The 19,456-nt window shown below is 39.9% G+C and overlaps 2 protein-coding genes and 1 pseudogene across 2 annotated transcripts; 2 read left to right on the top strand and 1 right to left on the bottom strand.

The window, feature by feature from the left end:
- The first annotated feature begins 7,270 nt into the window (after positions 1-7,270).
- LOC129746718 (phosphopantothenate--cysteine ligase-like) lies at positions 7,271-11,587 on the top strand. The gene is made up of 3 exons (XM_055740575.1): positions 7,271-7,674; positions 8,358-8,586; positions 8,652-11,587. Exons 1-3 carry the CDS (start codon positions 7,543-7,545, stop codon positions 9,242-9,244), a joined length of 954 nt encoding a protein of 317 aa, XP_055596550.1. The 5' UTR covers positions 7,271-7,542; the 3' UTR covers positions 9,245-11,587.
- Positions 11,588-11,598: 11 nt separating this feature from the next.
- On the bottom strand, positions 11,599-13,859 carry LOC129746708 (uncharacterized). The gene is made up of 5 exons (XM_055740564.1): positions 13,430-13,859; positions 13,144-13,314; positions 12,109-13,085; positions 11,885-12,049; positions 11,599-11,823 (listed from the first exon to the last, which is right to left on the bottom strand). The coding sequence occupies exons 1-5, from the start codon at positions 13,454-13,456 to the stop codon at positions 11,703-11,705; spliced, it is 1,461 nt and encodes a 486-aa protein (XP_055596539.1). The 5' UTR covers positions 13,457-13,859; the 3' UTR covers positions 11,599-11,702.
- Positions 13,860-14,671: 812 nt separating this feature from the next.
- On the top strand, positions 14,672-18,290 carry LOC129746734 (translocon-associated protein subunit alpha-like; annotated as a pseudogene).
- Positions 18,291-19,456: the final 1,166 nt, after the last annotated feature.

The following is a 19,456-nucleotide window of genomic DNA, read 5'->3' as shown; positions in this document are numbered from 1 at the left end:
GCAGTATTTCATTTGCCTGGTGCTTTCGGATGTGTAACCCATCAGTGATCCGATAAATTCGGTTTTGCGTCCCGTTAACGGATAGTGGATGGGATAATCGAGAGTTGGTTTTTCAATCTCGTGTGTCGTAGTCGCCATCTTCCTCACCGGCTCAGGCAAGTCGGTTTTGCTGATTGGTATAGTCGCCCGCAAACAAAGCCGAACAAAGAAACACGTTTTGGTGTGGCAGAAGGCACGGCGTGCCAAATAAGTATTTTTTTTTCCAATAAATTGTTTTATTTTCTTTTTTTTTCACCTCTTCTTTCCTTTTCGTTGGGTTATTCTATTGCTTATTTTAATTGGTTTGGTATATTCTATTGCTTATTCACCATTATTATAATTTTAATTTAATCATAATTAATAATTTTGTGTCATATTAATTAGATCTGGTTTTGCTCTCTACCGAAACCCGTTATGTCGGAACGCAACCGCATAACGGATGACGACGGCGAGAACGATAAACATCCCCCATTTCGGGAAGAAATTGTTTCAAAGGAATTAAGAATTGAAAGTTATTCCCCCAACCCCCCCATGTATGTTTCGGACACGGAAGATTCACCTTCCCCCGTTTCTCATCCTATTGAAAAACCCTTTATATTCGGCACTCCCTCCTCTCCTACATATCAAGATAAATCCTCCCCTGAAAATGTTGCAACATTGCCGGAACCTCCTCCTCGTCGTCGGGTTTACCAGAATGAATCGACGGGACCGTGGGTGTAGAGAATAAGAGTGGAAGAATAGATAAAATAATATACCATTGATAAACTTATAAGAAGAATATATACGCGTTCTACTTAGTATTACATGAGTATGATTTGAAAGCAAAATTCTTCAATTGTGTCAAGTTTTAAACAGCGTAATAGAAGCATTTACTACAATATGCTTCAATCGGGTTAAGAGTGTAACATGAATGGATTGAGAGACATGATGCATGAACTAGCTAGTATGAATGAAGAGAAGGAGAGCGTGAGGATCTCATATCTCACATACATTGTTGGTTGAGAACGTTGATTGATTCGTAAAACTAATGTGGTAAGATTATGTCGCGTTTGATTTTGTTTAAAACTTAATTATTGTTTCGGAAGTGGAAATACACCTGAAGTCACTACACGTGGGTAGTGTACTTCCGGTCCAAATCGAAACCTTTAAATATAATCTCGATTTCCCGAGACCTCGACCGATCGTACTCTTCCGTAGTCAGCTACCAGCCGATGAGTCGGAACAAAATGCGCGTTGTTGTTGGTAGCTTGAAGGAAGCAAACGCCATTGCTTGTGACGAGAGATTTACGATCGAGTACCGCGTTTACGTTCCCGCTCGTGACGTGGAAATCGACGGAGTGGTAACCGAAGAGGGTTTGACCGTCGATGACCTAATGGAATCAGGGGTTGGCCGATTCAAGGATCCTGCTCTTCCAACGGTCAAGGTGTTGGACGCGCGACAATTAAAATCAGCATCTGGCGAGGGGGAAAAACGAAAATTTTCCCTGTCGAACTCTTTTCGGGTTACCTTTTCCGGCACTGCACTTCCTGATTACGTTGCGATCGGGAAGGTTCGTCTACCTGTGAGACTTTATGTGCCTTCGGTCATGTTCTGCCAGAAGTGCAAGCAGTTGGATCATACGGCCGCCTACTGCTGCAATCAGGCACGCTGCTCTAAGTGCGGGGAGAAGCATGAGGAAGCTTCGTGTACTACACCAGCAGCAAACAGGTGTTTGTATTGCACTGGTGAAGCATCTCATGCTCTCTCGGCGTGCCCTAAGTACATATCGCGCCGGGAAAAAATCAAGACTTCTCTGAAAAATCGAGTAAAAATGTCCTATAGAGACATGGTTTTGAAGTCTTTGCCAATCGTCTCAGAGAACCAGTTTGACCTTCTAAGCGAGAATGAGTCCGAAGGGGAGGATCCATGTGAAGGAACATCAACTGGGCCATTTTTAAAAAATAATGTTTCACAGGCTCCAAAAAGGAAACGCATTACTAAAACACAAACCGGATTAGCTGCCAGCAAAATTAAAATTAAAAGAAATCCTCAAAGTGGAAATAGTAATTCTGCCCCTCCTATTCAGAGTCCTCCGGGTTTTAATCCGTCCCCGAAGGACTTCCCTCCACTTTCTGGGAAGTCAAAACCCCAGGCTTCCCTTCGAAATTCAGGCCCATCAGTAGCTAACAGGAATGCAACAATTCCCAGAGAAACTGCATCTGACCCATCGTCAAATGGTTTTCCCAGCTTTTCGGCTGATGGTAAGATGAAATTCTCGGAAATTGTTGCGTTCATCCTGGACTTTTTCAGTGTACCAGCAGGATGGAGGACTATGATAAATATGTTTGTACCCCTTTTGAGAGAATTCTTGAAAAAGAAAGCTCTCACTATGACCCTCATCGCAGAAGCAATTTCTTTCGATGGATAATTCATCCAATGAGGGGAGAGAAATTGTTTCGGTATTGCAATGGAACTGCAGAAGTATTTTACCAAAATTAGACCCATTTAAAATATTGGTACACAATTTGAATTGTGATGTGTTTGCCTTATGCGAAACTTGGCTCTCTCCAAACGTAGAATTTCCCTTCCACAGCCACAACATAATTCGCCTGGATCGTGATGGTCAAAGAGGGGGTGGCGTTCTTTTGGGGATCAAGAAATGCCACTCTTTCTATCGTATTCCACTACAACCATCTCCAGGTATTGAAGTCGTCAGTTGCCAAGCTAGAATTAAAGGCCAAGACCTTTGCCTAGCCTCGGTATATATTCCGCCAAATTCAAGCGTGAGCCGGAACCAATTGGCGAATATTCTTTCACTTCTCCCAGAACCCCGGTTAGTTCTGGGAGATTTCAACTCCCATGGCGTGGGCTGGGGTAGCTCACGTGATGATGATCGTGCTAACATTATTTATGAGCTGTGCGACGACTTCAACATGACTGTCTTAAACAATGGGGAAGTGACTCGAATTAATGGATCCCAAACACAGCATAGTATTTTAGATATTTCTTTAGCTTCTTCCTCTCTGAGCTTGGATTGTACGTGGAAGGTAATCCAAGACCCTCAGGGAAGCGATCATTTGCCTATCCATATTTCTATCACCAGTGGTCGTAGTCCACCCGAAGAGATCAATATTCCTTATGACCTCACAAAGAATATTGATTGGAAAAAGTATGCATCGGGTGTAAGCGACGCCATCGACTTAATGGACGAACTGTCTCCGGAGGCAGAGTACAGTTTTATTTCTGGAACAATTGTGGATTGTGCAATCGGAGCACAGGTCAGACGGAATGAAAGTTCGACGATACAGAAACGGCCTCCCACTCCGTGGTGGGATGGAGATTGCTCACGCGCGCGAGGTGAAAAATGCAAGGCGTTTGTTGAGTTTCGCAGAACCGGATTGCCAGAGAAGTTCCAACGTTACTTGGCCTTGGAACGCAAGTTCAAGAACTTGATCAGGGGCAAGAAACGGGGGTACTGGCGGCGATTCGTGGATGGGTTATCTCGAGAAACGTCATTGAACACGCTTTGGAGAACGGCACGAAACATGCGAAATCACACTCCTTCGAACGAAACTGAAGAAAGTTCAAGTCGATGGCTGATACAGTTCGCGAAAAAGGTCTGCCCGGACGCAGCACCAGCTCAGAAACACTATCGGGTTACAGAGAATAGTTCCGAAACGGAGGATCAATTCTCGATGGTCGAACTTTCACTTGCGCTCTGGTCTTGCAACAATTCCGCTCCCGGACTGGACAGAATCAAATTCAACTTGTTGAAGAATCTGCCAGATACCGCTAAGAAACGCTTGTTGAATTTATTCAATAAGTGTTTGGAGCTGAACTTTGTTCCGCATGACTGGAGACAAGTGAAAGTCATCGCCATCCAAAAACCGGGAAAACCAGTTTCTGATTACAACTCGTATAGGCCGATTGCAATGCTCTCGTGTCTCCGGAAATTGCTCGAAAAAATGATTCTCTTTCGGCTGGATAAATGGGTTGAATCAAACAATCTGTTGTCAAGTACACAATTTGGATTCCGTAGAGGCAAGGGTACGAACGACTGTCTAGCATTACTTTCATCAGACATTCAATTGGCGTTTGCCCAAAAAGAGCAGATGGGGGCAGTATTTCTGGACATCAAAGGGGCATTCGATTCGGTGTCCGTAGAAGTGCTGTCTAGTAATCTTAACTCTTGCGGACTTTCACCAATTTTGAACAATTTTCTATATAACCTGTTGTCTGAAAAAATCATGCATTTTAGCCATGGAGAAACCAAAGTTGAACGAATTAGTTACATGGGTCTACCCCAAGGCTCATGTTTAAGCCCCCTGCTATACAACTTTTATGTCCGAGAAATCGATGCTTGTATGGCACAAAATTGCACGCTAAGACAGCTTGCGGATGACTGTGTTGTTCATTTCACAGGTAAAACAGAGACTCAAATAAAACCTCCGCTACAAGAAACTCTAAATAATTTATCACATTGGGCCAGGAATCTAGGCATCGAGTTTTCGCCTAGTAAAACCGAGTTAGTAGTTTTTTCAAGGAAGCATTCCCCTCCTCAAATAGAGCTCCTTATGATGGGTAGAACTCTAACTCAATCTCTTAGTTTTAAATATTTGGGTGTCTGGTTCGACTCTAAATGCCTCTGGGGAAAACATATTAGGTACTTGACTCAAAAATGCCAAAAGAGAATCAATTTTCTTCGAACGATTACTGGAACCTGGTGGGGTGCTCATCCACAGGACCTCATCAGGTTATACCAAACAACGATACTGTCGGTCATAGAATACGGAAGCTTTTGCTTTGGGTCCGCCGCGCAAACCCACTTGATTAAACTAGAACGAATACAGTATCGTTGTTTGCGTATTGCCATGGGTTGTATGCAGTCGACACATACGATGTGTCTCGAAGTACTGGCGGGAATAATGCCGTTGAAAAATCGGTTCTTCGATTTATCGCTACGTTTCCTTATTCGAAGTGAAACTATGAATCCTTTGGTGATAGAAAATTTGGAAAGGCTTATGAATATTAATCCGCAAGTAACATATGTAAATAATTATAAAACTTTTAGTCAATTAGAAATAAATCCTTCTTTATTAAATTCGGACACGAGTCACTTTTACCCGAGTAGCAGTTCCTTGATAAGATTCGATCTGTCCATGACCGCTGACATCCGTGGAATACCAGATCACGTCCGACCCAACATTATTCCTTCAATCTTTGCTTCAAAAGTACGTGAAATTGATCCTATAAAAATGTTCTTTACTGATGGTTCTAGAATCAACAATGCGACTGGCTTCGCAGTGTATAATGAGGGCTTTGAAGCTTCGTTCAAGCTTCGAGAGCCATGCTCCGTTTACACTGCCGAACTAGCCGCTATTTACTGCACCTTGAAACACATTCGCACACTGCCCGCAGACCACTATTTCATCTATTCGGATAGTCTCAGCTCCGTTGAGGCAATTCGATCGATGAAACTGATGAAGCGCTCTTCCCATTTTTTGCTGGAAATTTCAGGGATATTGGGCGCTCTGATCGAAAATTCGTATAGGATTACCTTAGCTTGGATCCCGTCTCATTGTCTTATACAAGGCAATGAGAAGGCGGACTCATTGGCTAAGGTGGGCGCGTTACAAGGTGAAATCTTTGAGAGGATAATAACTTACAATGAATATTTTTCAATACCTCGCACTTTAGCGATTAACGCTTGGCAGTCTAGCTGGGACAATGGCACAAAGGGACGTTGGCTCCATACGATTATCCCTAAGGTTCCGACGAAGGCATGGTTTAAGCATTTTAACTTGAGTCGCGACTTCATTCGCGTGATTTCTCGGCTCATGTCAAATCACTGCTGGCTTGACGCGCACTTGTTTCGTATTGATCTCGCTGCAACCAATGTTTGCGTTTGTGGGGATGGCTACCACGACATCGATCATGTTGTATGGACGTGTGAAAGGTATGGTCAAACGAGGGCTTGGCTACTGGATACCCTTAGGGCCCGAGGTAGATTACCTGGGGTTCCAATTCGAGACATTCTGGCAAACTTAGATTTTGGATATTTGTTCCCAATTTACAAATATCTCAAGCTGTCTGACTTGGTCGTTTAGTCCGCTTACCCACGCAAACTCTCCCCTTGTGTGTTCTTCATTTAATGTCTGTTTTGTATATTTATTAGTACTACCTCTCATCCAACGGGTTCGACACATTCCTGAAGAAGGCTGGCCAGAAGGTTGGAAACCGATACCATGCAAACCGTAGCTACCGAAACCACAGCTAAAGAAGGCCACCACCGGACCCTAATGGAAAACTGATACCGAAGAATAACCCCTATAAACCCCTTCCTTTTTTAAAGTTTTTTTTTTTTTCTAACTGTTGAGTCGCCGCGACTATTACGGCCCCCTTCCTTACTAACCAGTGAAACGAATACCCTCGGCACATTTAAACTTTGTAAAAGTAAAAGGCCTTTAATAAACTAGTTATAAATAAAAAAAAAAAATTCATTCATAGTATCAGTTTTTTTCATCATCTAACAGTACGAAGCAATCGCCAGTTCATAGTTATTATAGTTTTCCTTCAATGTTAAATGTTATTGTTATCTCCGGAATGGTAAGTTCGATTTGATGTTTTTGGTGTGAACGTTGAATATATTAGTAAACTATAATACATTATTTGTTTACTTTTCAGCAAGCTGATCGGCAAAAAACGAAAGGTCGAGGATTAAGATGCGGCGAAAAAAAACTTTGATGGAGCCGTCTGTTGATGCGCTGCTGATGGTGACAGTGAAGGATTTAATTTTAAACGAATTTGGCAAACAATAAAGTAAATGTTTTCAGCATGAAATATCGAGAATTTTTCTTATTAGAAAGTGATTTACTGTTTCCATAAGAATCTCTTATGAAAAGCAACAACCTCTCATTGAAGTAGGCGTTCATCTTCAGAATTCATTCGCGTCATAAGACTATCTTATGAATTTCATTAATTTTTCTTATGGCGCCACTTCATAAGAGAATCTTATGGCATACATAGATAATAGTATTTTTCTGAGTGTGTGGTCTTGAAAAAGTTGAAGCTACTCAAGCACTTTTGAAATTTAATGATTTACGAGCACCCCTCGTTCGAATCCCGCCTGAAAAATCTCAACCAGTCAACTACAAAATGTTAGCTCGTTGACGCTTTTCATGTTTTGTTGTGTTCCATTTTGACGTTCCTTTTAGCTTATATTTTCGTTTAATTTCTGCCGTTTTTTCATCATCAGTCAGTAATCGGGAGCAAAAATTTTACCAGTGAAAGTTTTAATCAAAAACCGTAGTGAAAAAGTGAATTGCCACCTAAAATCTACTAAAATTGTAGATACTTTGATGGTTATTGTTTGTGGCATAAAAATGTTTTACAGTTTTTGCTAAACAGCTGTATTTTTTCGTACCAAGTGATCCAGCTCGTTTCCTGGAAACATTTTTCGTCATTGAGACTCGAGCAGAAGCACCTTGAATAAAAAAGGAATCGAAGCCCCAAAATAAGCGAAAATGAGCTCATCGCATTGGGAAGATTTCTATGCCACCCATCTGCCGCCGAACTGCTTCGAGGACAATCGATCCCTGCTGAAGGAATTCTGCGATCGGCATCTGAAGCAAAAGAGTAACATCGTGCTCATTACGGTAATCGATGGTCATCATCAGTCTGCATTATACTATTCTATGTGTTACCATCCTCCTGTTCCCTTCCCTTTTCCGAAAAACTTTCCCACTCTCCCAAACAATATGAAACAAAATTATTATTATTTCGACAGTCCTGTAACTTGTTGCCTTCGTCGACCTTTTCGATGGACATTCTATTCTTGGAGGAGGAACGAGCCTTTTCTTCCATATGCTTAGGTCTTTTGTTATTTTTTTGTGTTGGATGGGGTTTTTTTTGTTAATGGTTTGGGGGCAGGTGTCAGTATTTGGGTCGTGGAATTATTATTATGATTATTATTTTTATTAAAGACATTTTACCATTTACATGGCATTCGTGTCTGTCGTGGAATTATGCTAGAGAGTCTCTAGTAGAGACGCTCTTGTTATTGCGGTGGATCCAAAAATAACAGAATAACCCACTCCAAATGTTATCATTACGATGCGACCGTTTATTGATTATCGATTTATTTCAGTACATCATTATGTTAATATTTTTAGTGGAGTTTTAAACATTATTATTATTCTTTTATGGTTGTATTAGCATTCCGAATGGAATACAATATTTATATATTAGCATACTTGAACAAAGTTTCTCTAAAATATAAGTAAGTTAAACACCCAAATGAAAACTTATGCATCGTATTGTCGCCACTTGTCGTTCACAGTCCGGTGGTACGACAGTTCCGCTTGAGCACAACACGGTACGTTTTGTGGACAATTTTAGTGCCGGAAATCGAGGCTCGGCTTCGGCTGAGTATTTCATTGAGCATGGTTATGCGGTCATTTTTATGTATCGTACAAAATCGCTGGAACCCTTCACTCGACACTTTTCCGGCCAGCAGCTGCTGGATATGCTTGAATTGCATGAAGAAGGCATGAGCACTACTATAACAGGTAAAGTTGGTTTCATAAAGTGATAAAAAAAAATTTATAACTACATGAACATATCTCTCTTTTAGTAAAACCGGATTCAGTGGATGTTCTTGCGCCGATTTTGGACAAGTATAAAAACGCTCAGGAAACCAACCGAATGCTCTACATTACATTTACTAGTGTGGTCGACTATATGTGGCTCCTAAGGGCGGCTTGTGAGTGTTTGGCCGCCTTCGAACGAGATGCTGTGCTGTATCTGGCAGCTGCAGTTTCCGACTTTTACGTTCCCCAGGACGAGATGCCCACACACAAGATTCAATCCGGACACGGTGCCCCGACCATTTCGCTGCAATTGGTTCCGAAAATGTTGGCCCCTCTGGTTAGCTTGTGGGTACCCCTGGCTTATGTGGTTTCTTTCAAGCTGGAAACAGACGAAAATATTCTGATTGCAAAGTCCCGAGAAAGTTTGAATAAATACAAACATAGGCTAGTGATTGCCAACATTTTGCAGACCCGTAAAAATCGGGTAGTTTTTGTGACACCAAACAAAGCCTACGACGTTTTGCTGTCGAAGGAACAAGCCCACAAGGGTCAAGAGATTGAAGAACAGATCGTAGCGGATGTGGTCGAGCGACATCAGGAATTCATCCGGGAGGGCGAAATGCAACAGCAACAATGACCCTTACGGTCGCCGAGGTCCCACACGGCCGGCGCGAGTAGTGGATTTTCTCAGCAACATAATCAACAAGACCAACAACAGCAGCAACATCGACAACACCAGGCTCAGCATCAACATTCCCACCAGCACGGGGACTGCCGGGTTACGATGCCACACTTTTGCAAGGTGCTTAATCCTGGGCGAAAGTATTAAAGTTCGCATTTTGTTTGGAAGTACAATTAACGAGCTATTTTGTCTTGATGGATTTGAACCAAGGAACTTCGTTAAATTTGGAAAGTGAAGAAAATTTATCAAGGTCTTTTGAAGTAGATGGCATTTCATTGTTGGTAAAGTATTTGATGCCACAAACTAAGGTTAACGTGATTGTCTGATATCTATACAATGGCTGTTTATGTGACGTATTGTGGCGATTAATGATAACGGTATCTGTTGTAGACATTACTGATTTGTTTCAAATAATGGTGTAGGTAGTTTCCAATGAAACTAATGGTCCTATGAATGTTACTATTGGTTAGTTTATTAACAAAATTTCTTGATCATAGAATTTACGTACAAAAGCAAAAAGACTCTAGTACTGTTTAATCACTTAATCGAATTGTTCATCAGTTAGCACACTTCCGGGATGTCGGATAAAAAATCAATGATGTTTTGTTTTTTTTTTCTTAAGAACTGGTTATTGAAAATCTACTTGGCGGGAAGACTTCTAAGGCATGAAAACCTCAACGCTCGGTCAACAGTAACTGTTCTCTGTTCTTCGATCATTGAGGCCATTGAGCCGACTATAACTTTTTTTTTCAACCGCGTGACACCAAATTCTAGTAAATTACAAAACTGTTGTGTGATATAAACTTCAACTATCAGAAAGCCAAAAATATGTTTCTTTTGAATGATCTACCGTGAAAGAAGCTTTAAAAAAGGGCTGGTTAGCCCTATTTGGAATCATATTCTATTTCATTTAAGTTTTCAATTGCACACATCAAACGAGCACCAATGCATGAATTAAGATTTGTTTACTTAGGTTGAACTGTTATTCTAAAAGAATAGCGACTGCTTTAAAAATAAAATAATACAAAAATATATAATGTTGGAAGTAATAACCCAAATTAAAAAACGCATCTAATAAAAGATATAAAACATATTCTAACGTTTAAACTAGACTACAATCAATAAAGTAGAGCATTCCGATAAAAAAAATAATTTTGAACAATCCAGATGGTACTCTATAACTATGTTTTCCTAATTAAACTGAACTTAGCATAAATATTAAACCCTTTTGATATTTCTATTTTCCTCTAGTCTGATTTTTTAGATTCCTACTCTGTAATGTTTGTCCAAGTGTTGAAAACTACCAAGTCTGCCTAACCAGATAATCATAGATCTTTGGATCCTAGGATCTTGAAGGCTTTCTAGCAAACATCCTATTAGTTACCACAAAATTTAAATTACTAAAAAAAAACAAAGCTGACAAGTTATCATCAGATTCACGAGTTGGCTTGTAACCATACATTCACGTGTGAACTCTGATCTAAGATCCTAACTGGTTTTCGAAACATAATAAACAAAGCGTTTCTTTTTATGACATATCACAGATTAGAAGCAGAAACGACCAAGAATGAAAAAAAAACAAGAAAAGTGGGCACATCTATTTAATAGAAACAAAACTGATTTGATTACTAAAGATTTGCGGCAGTGCAACATGAAATAATATTCTAACCCAAGATGTACTAAAACACCGAATAGAATGAACCCAGAGTAACTAAAATTATACACCTACATAATCGAAGACTACAACTACTCATAGCAAAATGATAGATCTTATCGAAAACCACGCAGAAGAATGCTAACTACCAAACCAAATCAAACAATATTAGATCAAAATTAAGCAGCAAATGTACCACACAAACAACCAACCCACGAAACAGGATAGAAACATTGATACTTATTTGTGAAAACCGCATTTGTATAGAGAAAAGACACGGTTTAGCAAACCAACAAAAGCAACCAACTGCAACTGTTACTAGAAGGTCCTATACACCAAACGTAGATCAAGATGCTACTTAACCAAGAGAGAAAAGAACATTGTTAGAGCCTATTATAGTGTTAAACCCGAGAAAAAACAAAACCGTAATCAAGTAGCTTGATGAAATGCTAGCAGAGTCGATACAGGATTTAAACTTTAAACATACCTATTCTAGGGCAAATGCGAAACGCATGGAACAAGAAATAGAAGAAAATTATCGAATATTATAGTGAAAAATACTAATACAACAATACTGGATAACCAACCCTCCTCCCAGAAACGTGGCTGAAAATGTATTGCCTTGGATATGTAGATGAAATCAAGCTGAGTCTGTTTAAGTTATTTTTCCGAACATTTTCCCTGTATTAAAAAAAAGCTAGAAATGTATACCAATAATTTAATACATAATATACACGTTATTATCTCAGAACTTCATGCCTACAGCCCTTTTAGTATTCGTTTCAAATTACTCCTACAGTTGTTGTCCATATCTTTGTAGAAATATTCGTTGAAAAACTTGTGCTTTCGAAGCATTCGGTACAGACGCTCGCCAAATTTCCTAAAAAGTATAGGAATTTTAATTACAAAAGTCATGTTTTAAAAACATCCCACTAAACTACCTAGCATCCAAATTCTTATCGGTAAGAAATTTGGCTAGCATCTTGAGAATCGCTTGCCGTGTTCGAGGATTAGCATTGGTACCCAGAATGCAATCCAATCCGGAAAGCGCACAGATGCAGACCAGCAATCTGGCTGTCGCTATTCGTACCATGGGATTTTTGTGCCTGAAAAAATGAGTCATTAGTTAAACCATGTCCTACAACACAACAGTCATCCCACATACGTATGACCCCGGGCTGAGAGAGCTCTCACGCAGTGGGAAATCGGAATGTACGTAACCAGCTTGTCGAGCGCGATGTTGGCGTCCTTTTGAATGAATCTGTTGGGATCCGCAGTTTTACAAAGCAAAATATCGACGATCTCATCGAACTCGGGACGTTTTGTGGATTTGACTTCCCGAAACAGTTCTCCGGTGGCCTGGCAAGCTGACCGGCACAACGAAGACCGTGGGCTCTTGAGGAAGTCGATCATTTTTCGGTTTATAATTGTTATGTGTTTTTCATGCTGCTTCCAGTCCACCTGCCTGGCAGCTTCCATCAATTCTCGGATACCGTTCAGGCTGACCTCCCAAAGGTTGTCCTGTAATTTGTCAATTATTTTCTGCATTTTTGCAGTGCCCACAACAGAACATTGATCATCTAGCGATTCATTAGACGGTATTCCGCTGTCCGAAGCGTCGAAGGTGAACGTTTTGCTGCTGAACTCATCTTCGACAGTGTCCGTTTCCGTTGCGATACTTTCGACCCTCGGCAAAGAATATTTGCTTCGATGCTTCGGAGATTTTAAAAACGTTCTGTTCTGCTCCCGTGAGCGAATTGTTCGCAAATACTTTCCCTTCGACGATGGACGTTTCTTTTTGTTCCCTCCCTGCAGATGAACTTTCGGTTTGATCATGATCATGTCGACGGGTTTTGCTCCACTCCCCCCGATCGAACGTTTCTGGTGAGTTCTCAGTGATTCATCACTATCACTGCAGGCCAGGCTCGACTTGGCAGAAACTATCGCACCAATATCCGAATGGCTCCTCTCAGCTTCGTACAGCTCAACGATCGTTTTGCTCGTTTGGCTGTGCATATTTCGGGGATTCGTTGGGCGTTTTGTTTGCCCATACGAGTGGTAGGAATTCTTTTTTGTGATAAAATTATTCGGGAAACGAAAGGTCTGTTTCACGTTTACAACTTGAGGATTCTTTTTCTCGGACTATCAGAGAATTCAAGATTAATATAATTTACATAAAAAAGCAAGTCCAACATCTCACCTTTATTGAAATTGGTTCCAGTTGGATGATTTTCAAATCTTGAGCCGATTCACAATTCCTTGCTAACGCAAGGCTGAGAGCATTTGTGGAATCGTGGTGGTTTCGCAACCGAATCGATCCGTTTGATTCAAACAAGGGAAACTCCCTTTTCAGGTCGCATAAGTCACTTTGCTGTGGCGGGAAAAATTGTAAGGTAGTAATAATCAAAACTATGTACTCGATATATTTAGAAAAGCCTGTTATTGATCAGGAATACAGGTCAAGAACAGGAACAATGCCTACACACCAGAATGTTCTGTAGATAGTCGTTCATTTTGCGGACCAGCCAGGCGATTACCAGAATCAGCAGACGCAGTAAAAGATCCACCGGAATCAACGTGACAGAGAACCCGTGAAGCAGGATACGATTCAGCCCGGTCAGTGGAACAATGGTAATGTTTTTGAATTTAATCGTTTTCGGAAGAAATAAATTTTGAGTAATGGTTCCAAATCTCGATTAATTTAAGCTTCTTCCTCACCAATGCGAAAAATTCTGATAGTTGACAGCTCGAGACATGATGAAATTGTAGGCCTACTAAGCTTATTTATAAATAAGAGGAAAAATGTGCCTATTAAATATCTTTTTTCCGTATTCCAATTACATATTTATAGCCTCGCGGGAATGTTTGCTGAATAAATTTTATTGTTTTAAACAGTTTTTAAATGATAAAAAAAGAGGAAATACATACGGAAACTTGCTCGAATTTTCCACAGAGTTGACACAATTTCAAATTAAGCTTTAGCTCCACATTCAACGGCCTGCTTATTTGATTAACAGTACAGTTTAAAAAAATGACCACCAGGCCTACTGGCAATTTTTACGCACACCTATCATGGATACCTTCAACTGGGGTTTCATGTAACACTTTTCAACTTCAATGGCTCCCAAAAGCTTAATGTATACAGATAATCATACCATTTGTACCTACATCAAATGTTTTAAGGTTGATGGGACATCAAACTGACGTAGTTAGAAAAATTATTGGTTTTACCAATTATTTTTATATTTATAATTCATAAAAACATGCGATTTCCAGCGTTCTAAGAAAGAACAAGGGTTAAGTTGCCACAAACTTTATTTTAAATGAAAACGTTGTTAAATTTATAGTTCTTGATATATTTGTGATGTTATAACGCATAAAGTAGGGATACCATACGTACTCTTTTAAGAGTACATGTACTCTTTTTCGATCGAAAAATGAGCGTACTCTTCTTTTTGTGAAATTTTACCAAATGTACTCTTTTTTATGAAAGACATTTATCTAAAAAACCAACGTATCACTTCCATTTTATCAGGTTGTTTCACATCTCATGCGAAAACTACGAAAGGAATTCAGCTTATAAGAAATTAGAGGCTAATAGTTATCCGGGGATAAGTAATCCTGCAAGTGTACTAAAAATATTTAGTACAGCCAGTGCCATCCTGCATGCAGAACGCCGCCAATTTAGTACACGTCAATCTAATGTTTTTATTGCATTTTCTTTTGCCTTCTAAATCGTAACAATGGAATTTTGGGGGATCCAGAAAATCCGTCATTTGCATACAAATGGCCTTGCGGTGAGGGTCAGTTAATAACGGTTTTACAACGTTTTCATCGCAAAACGTCCAGCCGTGCAGCATTTGGTAGAAAAGCTACCTCATATTACCACGGTTAGCGCTAGCGGATGTAAGTGTCTTTCCCAGTGAATAAATAAAGTGTAAATTTTGTGAATAAACTCAGTGATTCAAGTAGCAGAACAGTTACTTCCAATGAAGAAACTTTTGGTCTTTGCTTTGCTGGTTCTTCCGGCGGTTCTCCTTACGGCGGACAACGGTAAGTTTTAAGTTTTCACGTGGCATTATTTTCGCAACAGTAATTTTGGGTTTTTCTAGGCTCCCGGTTCATGGCCAATGCTACCGAGGATGAATTAGACGAGGAATTGGATGTTGAAGTTGAATCCGATGAGGCATCGGTAACCAAAAACGAGAAACCGGGAAACAGATGAAGTGCCAGAAACGACGAAATCGCCAGATGCAGATACGTTCCTTCTATTTACAAGGCCTCTCTAAATTCTGTCAAATTCCTCGTTGGATTCGCCAATAAGAGAAGTGACGATTTCATAGTAGAAATTTCAATTACTTCATTCAAAACTTTTCGGCTATTTCCTACAACTGAGACATTAAACCGTCTCTTACTCGTTCCTTCCATCTGAATCGGTTGGCGGTCGGCCATTCGGATTGAACATTGCGCTCAACTACCGTGACGCCAGCGGAAATCAGTTTTCCGAAGCCGTCTTCAATGAAACCGTTTCGCTTATCGAAATCGATGAGGGTTTGGATGGGGAAACGTTCTTCCTGGCGGCTGTTGTAGTTTTGCTGTTGGTGCTCGTCCAACAATTCCTGACATTGTATGGCAAGCGTGAACGCTCCCCAGCTGCCCGTAAAACTGTGGAAACCGGAACCACCAGTACCAAGGATATGGACTATGAATGGATTCCACAAGAAACACTCAAGAGGATTCGTAAGTTTGTCTTGTTTTTTTTTTCTTATAGAAACTAAACTTTGAACATATTTCGATAACCAACTTGAAAATCTTCAATACACAAAAAATGGAAGTCCTAATACTTAATTGTACTAACTCACTAATGAAAGTCGTTTGTTTCTTCCAGAAAATTCTCCCAAGGGCGGCAAAATGTCCCCAAAGCAAAGCCCACGGCAGCGGAAGACAAAGTGATCTGTCGGTGCCGATGATTAGATCAATGGCTTGGAGAACTCATTACTTTGAGAAGGGTAGCTATCGTTAACAAAGCATGAAACCAGAGACACAAATATGTAGAATGCCCATCACCATCATCAACACAAAGGCAAACCGAAATTTACCTATAGGAACGATGCGAAAGATGAATGAAGAGGACAAACAGAAGATCATGCAACAGGTGGAACTGTTCCGGCGGGAGAAGCTCACCTTGGACTCGGAAGTGGCTAAGTGGGACGATACCGGCAATGATATCATCTATATGGCTAAGCACATGTGCATGATCATGATGGAAATGACAGACTTCACTCGGTACGTTTTGACTGTGATATCATAAGTAGAAGTGGTAGAATGGTCTAGTTTTCTAACTTGAGTTGTCCTTTTTTTACAGCGGCCGTGGACCGCTCAAGACCACTATGGATGTGATCAATGCTACCAAAAAGATCTCGGAATCCGGCACCAAGCTGGATAAGCTGACTCGCGAGATCGCCGACCAAATGTCCGGAAAGTTCCACGAAAAAGGATCTGCTGGCATATCTGCAGCGTATCGCTCTATACTGCCTCCAGATCCAGATCACGTCCAAGGTCAAAGCGAATGTGCAAAACATCAGCGGTTAGCTGATAGTGTCCGGGGTAATTGTTAAGTTTGTTTCATTGTCTTTTGTTGAACGATATAATCTACCGGTTACCGTTTGTTTTAATTTAATCGCCAAGAATCTTATGAATTCCGTCGTCTACACGGTTAAGTATTCGTACGTCGCTTCCACCAAATACACTCGACAGGAAATTGTTTCGGTAAGTATGGTTCCGGTACATGTACCAGTGAGATTGCAACGCTACTTAGGATAACTATCTATTATATGCGTATATATATTTTCCCAATTCTTGCTAACCCTCCATAACAATCAAATCGATCGATTCCCCTACTCCACACGGCTCTGGAACCCTTAATCATAACACTGTGAACTTATTTTGATACGCCTTTTCGTACTCAATAACACCGATCACAACACAAGAGATAAGGAGTTCAATTATTGTTTTTTTTTTAATCACAGATAATGGTTTTAATACTGTGAGATATTACGTCTAACAGTAAAACACCTTTTTTTTTGGTTACCAAAGTCACTTCGTAATACCAATCAAACCTTGTTTTAACTAACAATAAAATTTACGTCAACGTCTTAATGAAACATTTATGAACCAGATCAAACTATAAATACTTTATTTTTCCAAAACAAAATCCCCACAGTCTCCAATCGTGCTGTGGAAGATGAAGGCCCCGGAGAAGAAACCGCTAGTGCGTCCGGAGAAACCGGAAGAAGTGCGGGCCAAGGTACGACGAGCGTCCCAGAAGAAGGCCCAGAATCCCGTTCACGCCCTGTCTGAGTTCCAAAGCCCCACGGATGCCGTCTAAAGAGGAGGGCAGCAGCTCATTCAGGGGGGAACAAAACTTACAGCCTGTATGCTGTAGGGAAAGCATTATTTTTGTTTTGTTTTAGATTTTATCATGAGCTGATATCAAAGCAGCTTATAATAGTTAGATTATCAGAGCAGAATCTAATAGAGGAAAGGAATTTTAAAGGTTGTAAACCTCATTGCGAGAACAAATTTGGCCCTCAAAATAGGAAACCCCATTTTATAGAAAAGCTATATAAAGAACGATGGTCTATATTTCATCACTATTTTGTAGTTTTTTTTTTGTGTATCGCATCGTTATATTTATTTATACATTTCTCACCACGTAATGAGTAGATGCATTTTATCAATACTTATATAATCGCACAGTCAACAAGAGTTTGTAAACCAGTTTTTTGGAGAATGAAAACAATTAAACTTCTTACTCTACATTGATATTGAAAATTTTCCAATGTAGCTTTTAACGTTGAAAGTCGCACCGAATTTACATATACTGTAATAAGGTAATCATTCATGCTATTATTCAAAGATAGTTAAGAATCTTAATATGATTAAAAAAAAAAGATTGAAATCATAAAAGACATCCTCGAGCTTAGCAACAGCCAACGGCAACACAAATAAACTCAATTAATGTACTGTTAGAACAAGATAAAGAACGAATTCATAAATGGCAAACTCATCGCGTTGTCAGCATTCCTATGTTTTACCTATATATACCTATATATATATATACCTATATATACGAAGAATATTGCACTGAGTATATGAAGCAGCAGCAGAAGAAAAAAAAACTATAAAACTTGTTACGAAAGTGTTTCAATTTTCTTAGAAGTCAACTGAAATTTTAACTTGCATCCCCGCCCCTAGACACACCAACATAAATAATACTCACAAGGCAGAACATGACACAAAATATTCATCGATAGAAAAATAAAAATTGACGGAAAATATGTGTATTAAAAACATTATAATAAAGTTGTTGTGTCTTTTTCATAAAAAAGAAAGGTCCTGGGAAAATTTTCTTGTTACCTTTATGAGGTTTTTGAAACAGAAACGCAACCGACAAAGCCTGGCAGATGTAGCATGTTTGCCTTTTCTTTGTCGATTTCGGCACTGCTTCAATTATGTGAAATCACCATCAGACTAAACGATTTTCCATTCAATTGCCATTTTAAAAGCCATAGCTCAGTCAAATCAAAACTTTTTTCTTTCTCTTTTACCATCATCTTCCGTTTGGCTTGTTTTGAACCGTGAGAATCACGGTTTTACAAGGAAAATCAACATCTGAAACAATCGAGACGTGATAATAAAGAGGAATACTCGTCGGTTGAAGAATTCGTTTTGATGACTTTTCGTCAGGTTGTCTCATAAGTTTTGCAGTTCGCTATAAGAGGACAATGCTATATACTAGCTAGATTTTTGTTTCGTTTGTACACTCTACATGTAATTTAATTTCAATCTGTCATTTAATTCTTTCGTTCACAAATATCACAGTATTCTTACGAAGGAAACATACAGTTACACACTTAGGTCATGGCAAAACCAACTGAAAATTTTTCCAGCTTCGTATCCGGAACCGTTCCAAAATTGTGAGGAACTTGCACGGGAATTCGTTCAAATTCATCGGATCACGACTTTTTCCCCAGTATGATGATCCTGCTGCAGGAGTAGTATTTTCATCAGCCCATTGGAAAAAACCACACTGTTCGTTTCGTGGTTTACAACAACTGAAAAAATGCCGAACTTTATTGGGACCATCTTTTTTAAACGTAAGTTCCTTGGCGGATTGATTGCAACGGCACATGACTACATCAGCATCATCAACTCCGAGGAATGTTTTCGATCGAGGTTGGGTACAGTGGCACCTTTCAGCTGCCACGGCTTATCCTGCAACAGTTGGTCTTCCATTTTCTGAATCCGTTGCTGTAATTTTGTCTGTCGCAGTTCGAATGAAGATCTGGGGTCCTGATCTTCGCCCTCAATTAGATCTTGCGGTTTTTTTCTTGTTCAGAATCTTCGTCTTTAGATACACCAGGTTTTGAGACAACAGACTTCTTGACCGAGGTACTTGGAATGAAATCACCCGAACCGTTGTACAGTTCAAATCGAAGTCTTCTGTTCTT

Source organism: Uranotaenia lowii, chromosome 1, assembly GCF_029784155.1.
Source record: "Uranotaenia lowii strain MFRU-FL chromosome 1, ASM2978415v1, whole genome shotgun sequence".
Lineage (NCBI taxonomy): Eukaryota > Metazoa > Arthropoda > Insecta > Diptera > Culicidae > Uranotaenia > Uranotaenia lowii.
The sequence above is the reverse complement of the archived record's forward strand: the minus strand, read 5'-3'. Positions and strand labels throughout refer to the sequence as shown.

What these genes read in the sequence shown, in the direction of transcription:
- LOC129746718 (XM_055740575.1), top strand. Translation starts at nt 7,543, where the DNA reads ATGAGCTCATCGCATTGGGAAGATTTCTATGCCACCCATCTGCCGCCG. An exon ending in GTAACATCGTGCTCATTACG is followed by an intron (nt 7,675 to 8,357) that starts GTAATCGATGGT and finishes TGTCGTTCACAG; the next exon opens with TCCGGTGGTACGACAGTTCC. An exon ending in CATGAGCACTACTATAACAG is followed by an intron (nt 8,587 to 8,651) that starts GTAAAGTTGGTT and finishes TCTCTCTTTTAG; the next exon opens with TAAAACCGGATTCAGTGGAT.
- LOC129746708 (XM_055740564.1), bottom strand. Translation starts at nt 13,456, where the DNA reads ATGAACGACTATCTACAGAACATTCTG. An exon ending in ACTATCTACAGAACATTCTG is followed by an intron (nt 13,315 to 13,429) that starts GTGTGTAGGCAT and finishes TTCCCGCCACAG; the next exon opens with CAAAGTGACTTATGCGACCT. An exon ending in GATAAGAATTTGGATGCTAG is followed by an intron (nt 11,824 to 11,884) that starts GTAGTTTAGTGG and finishes TATACTTTTTAG; the next exon opens with GAAATTTGGCGAGCGTCTGT.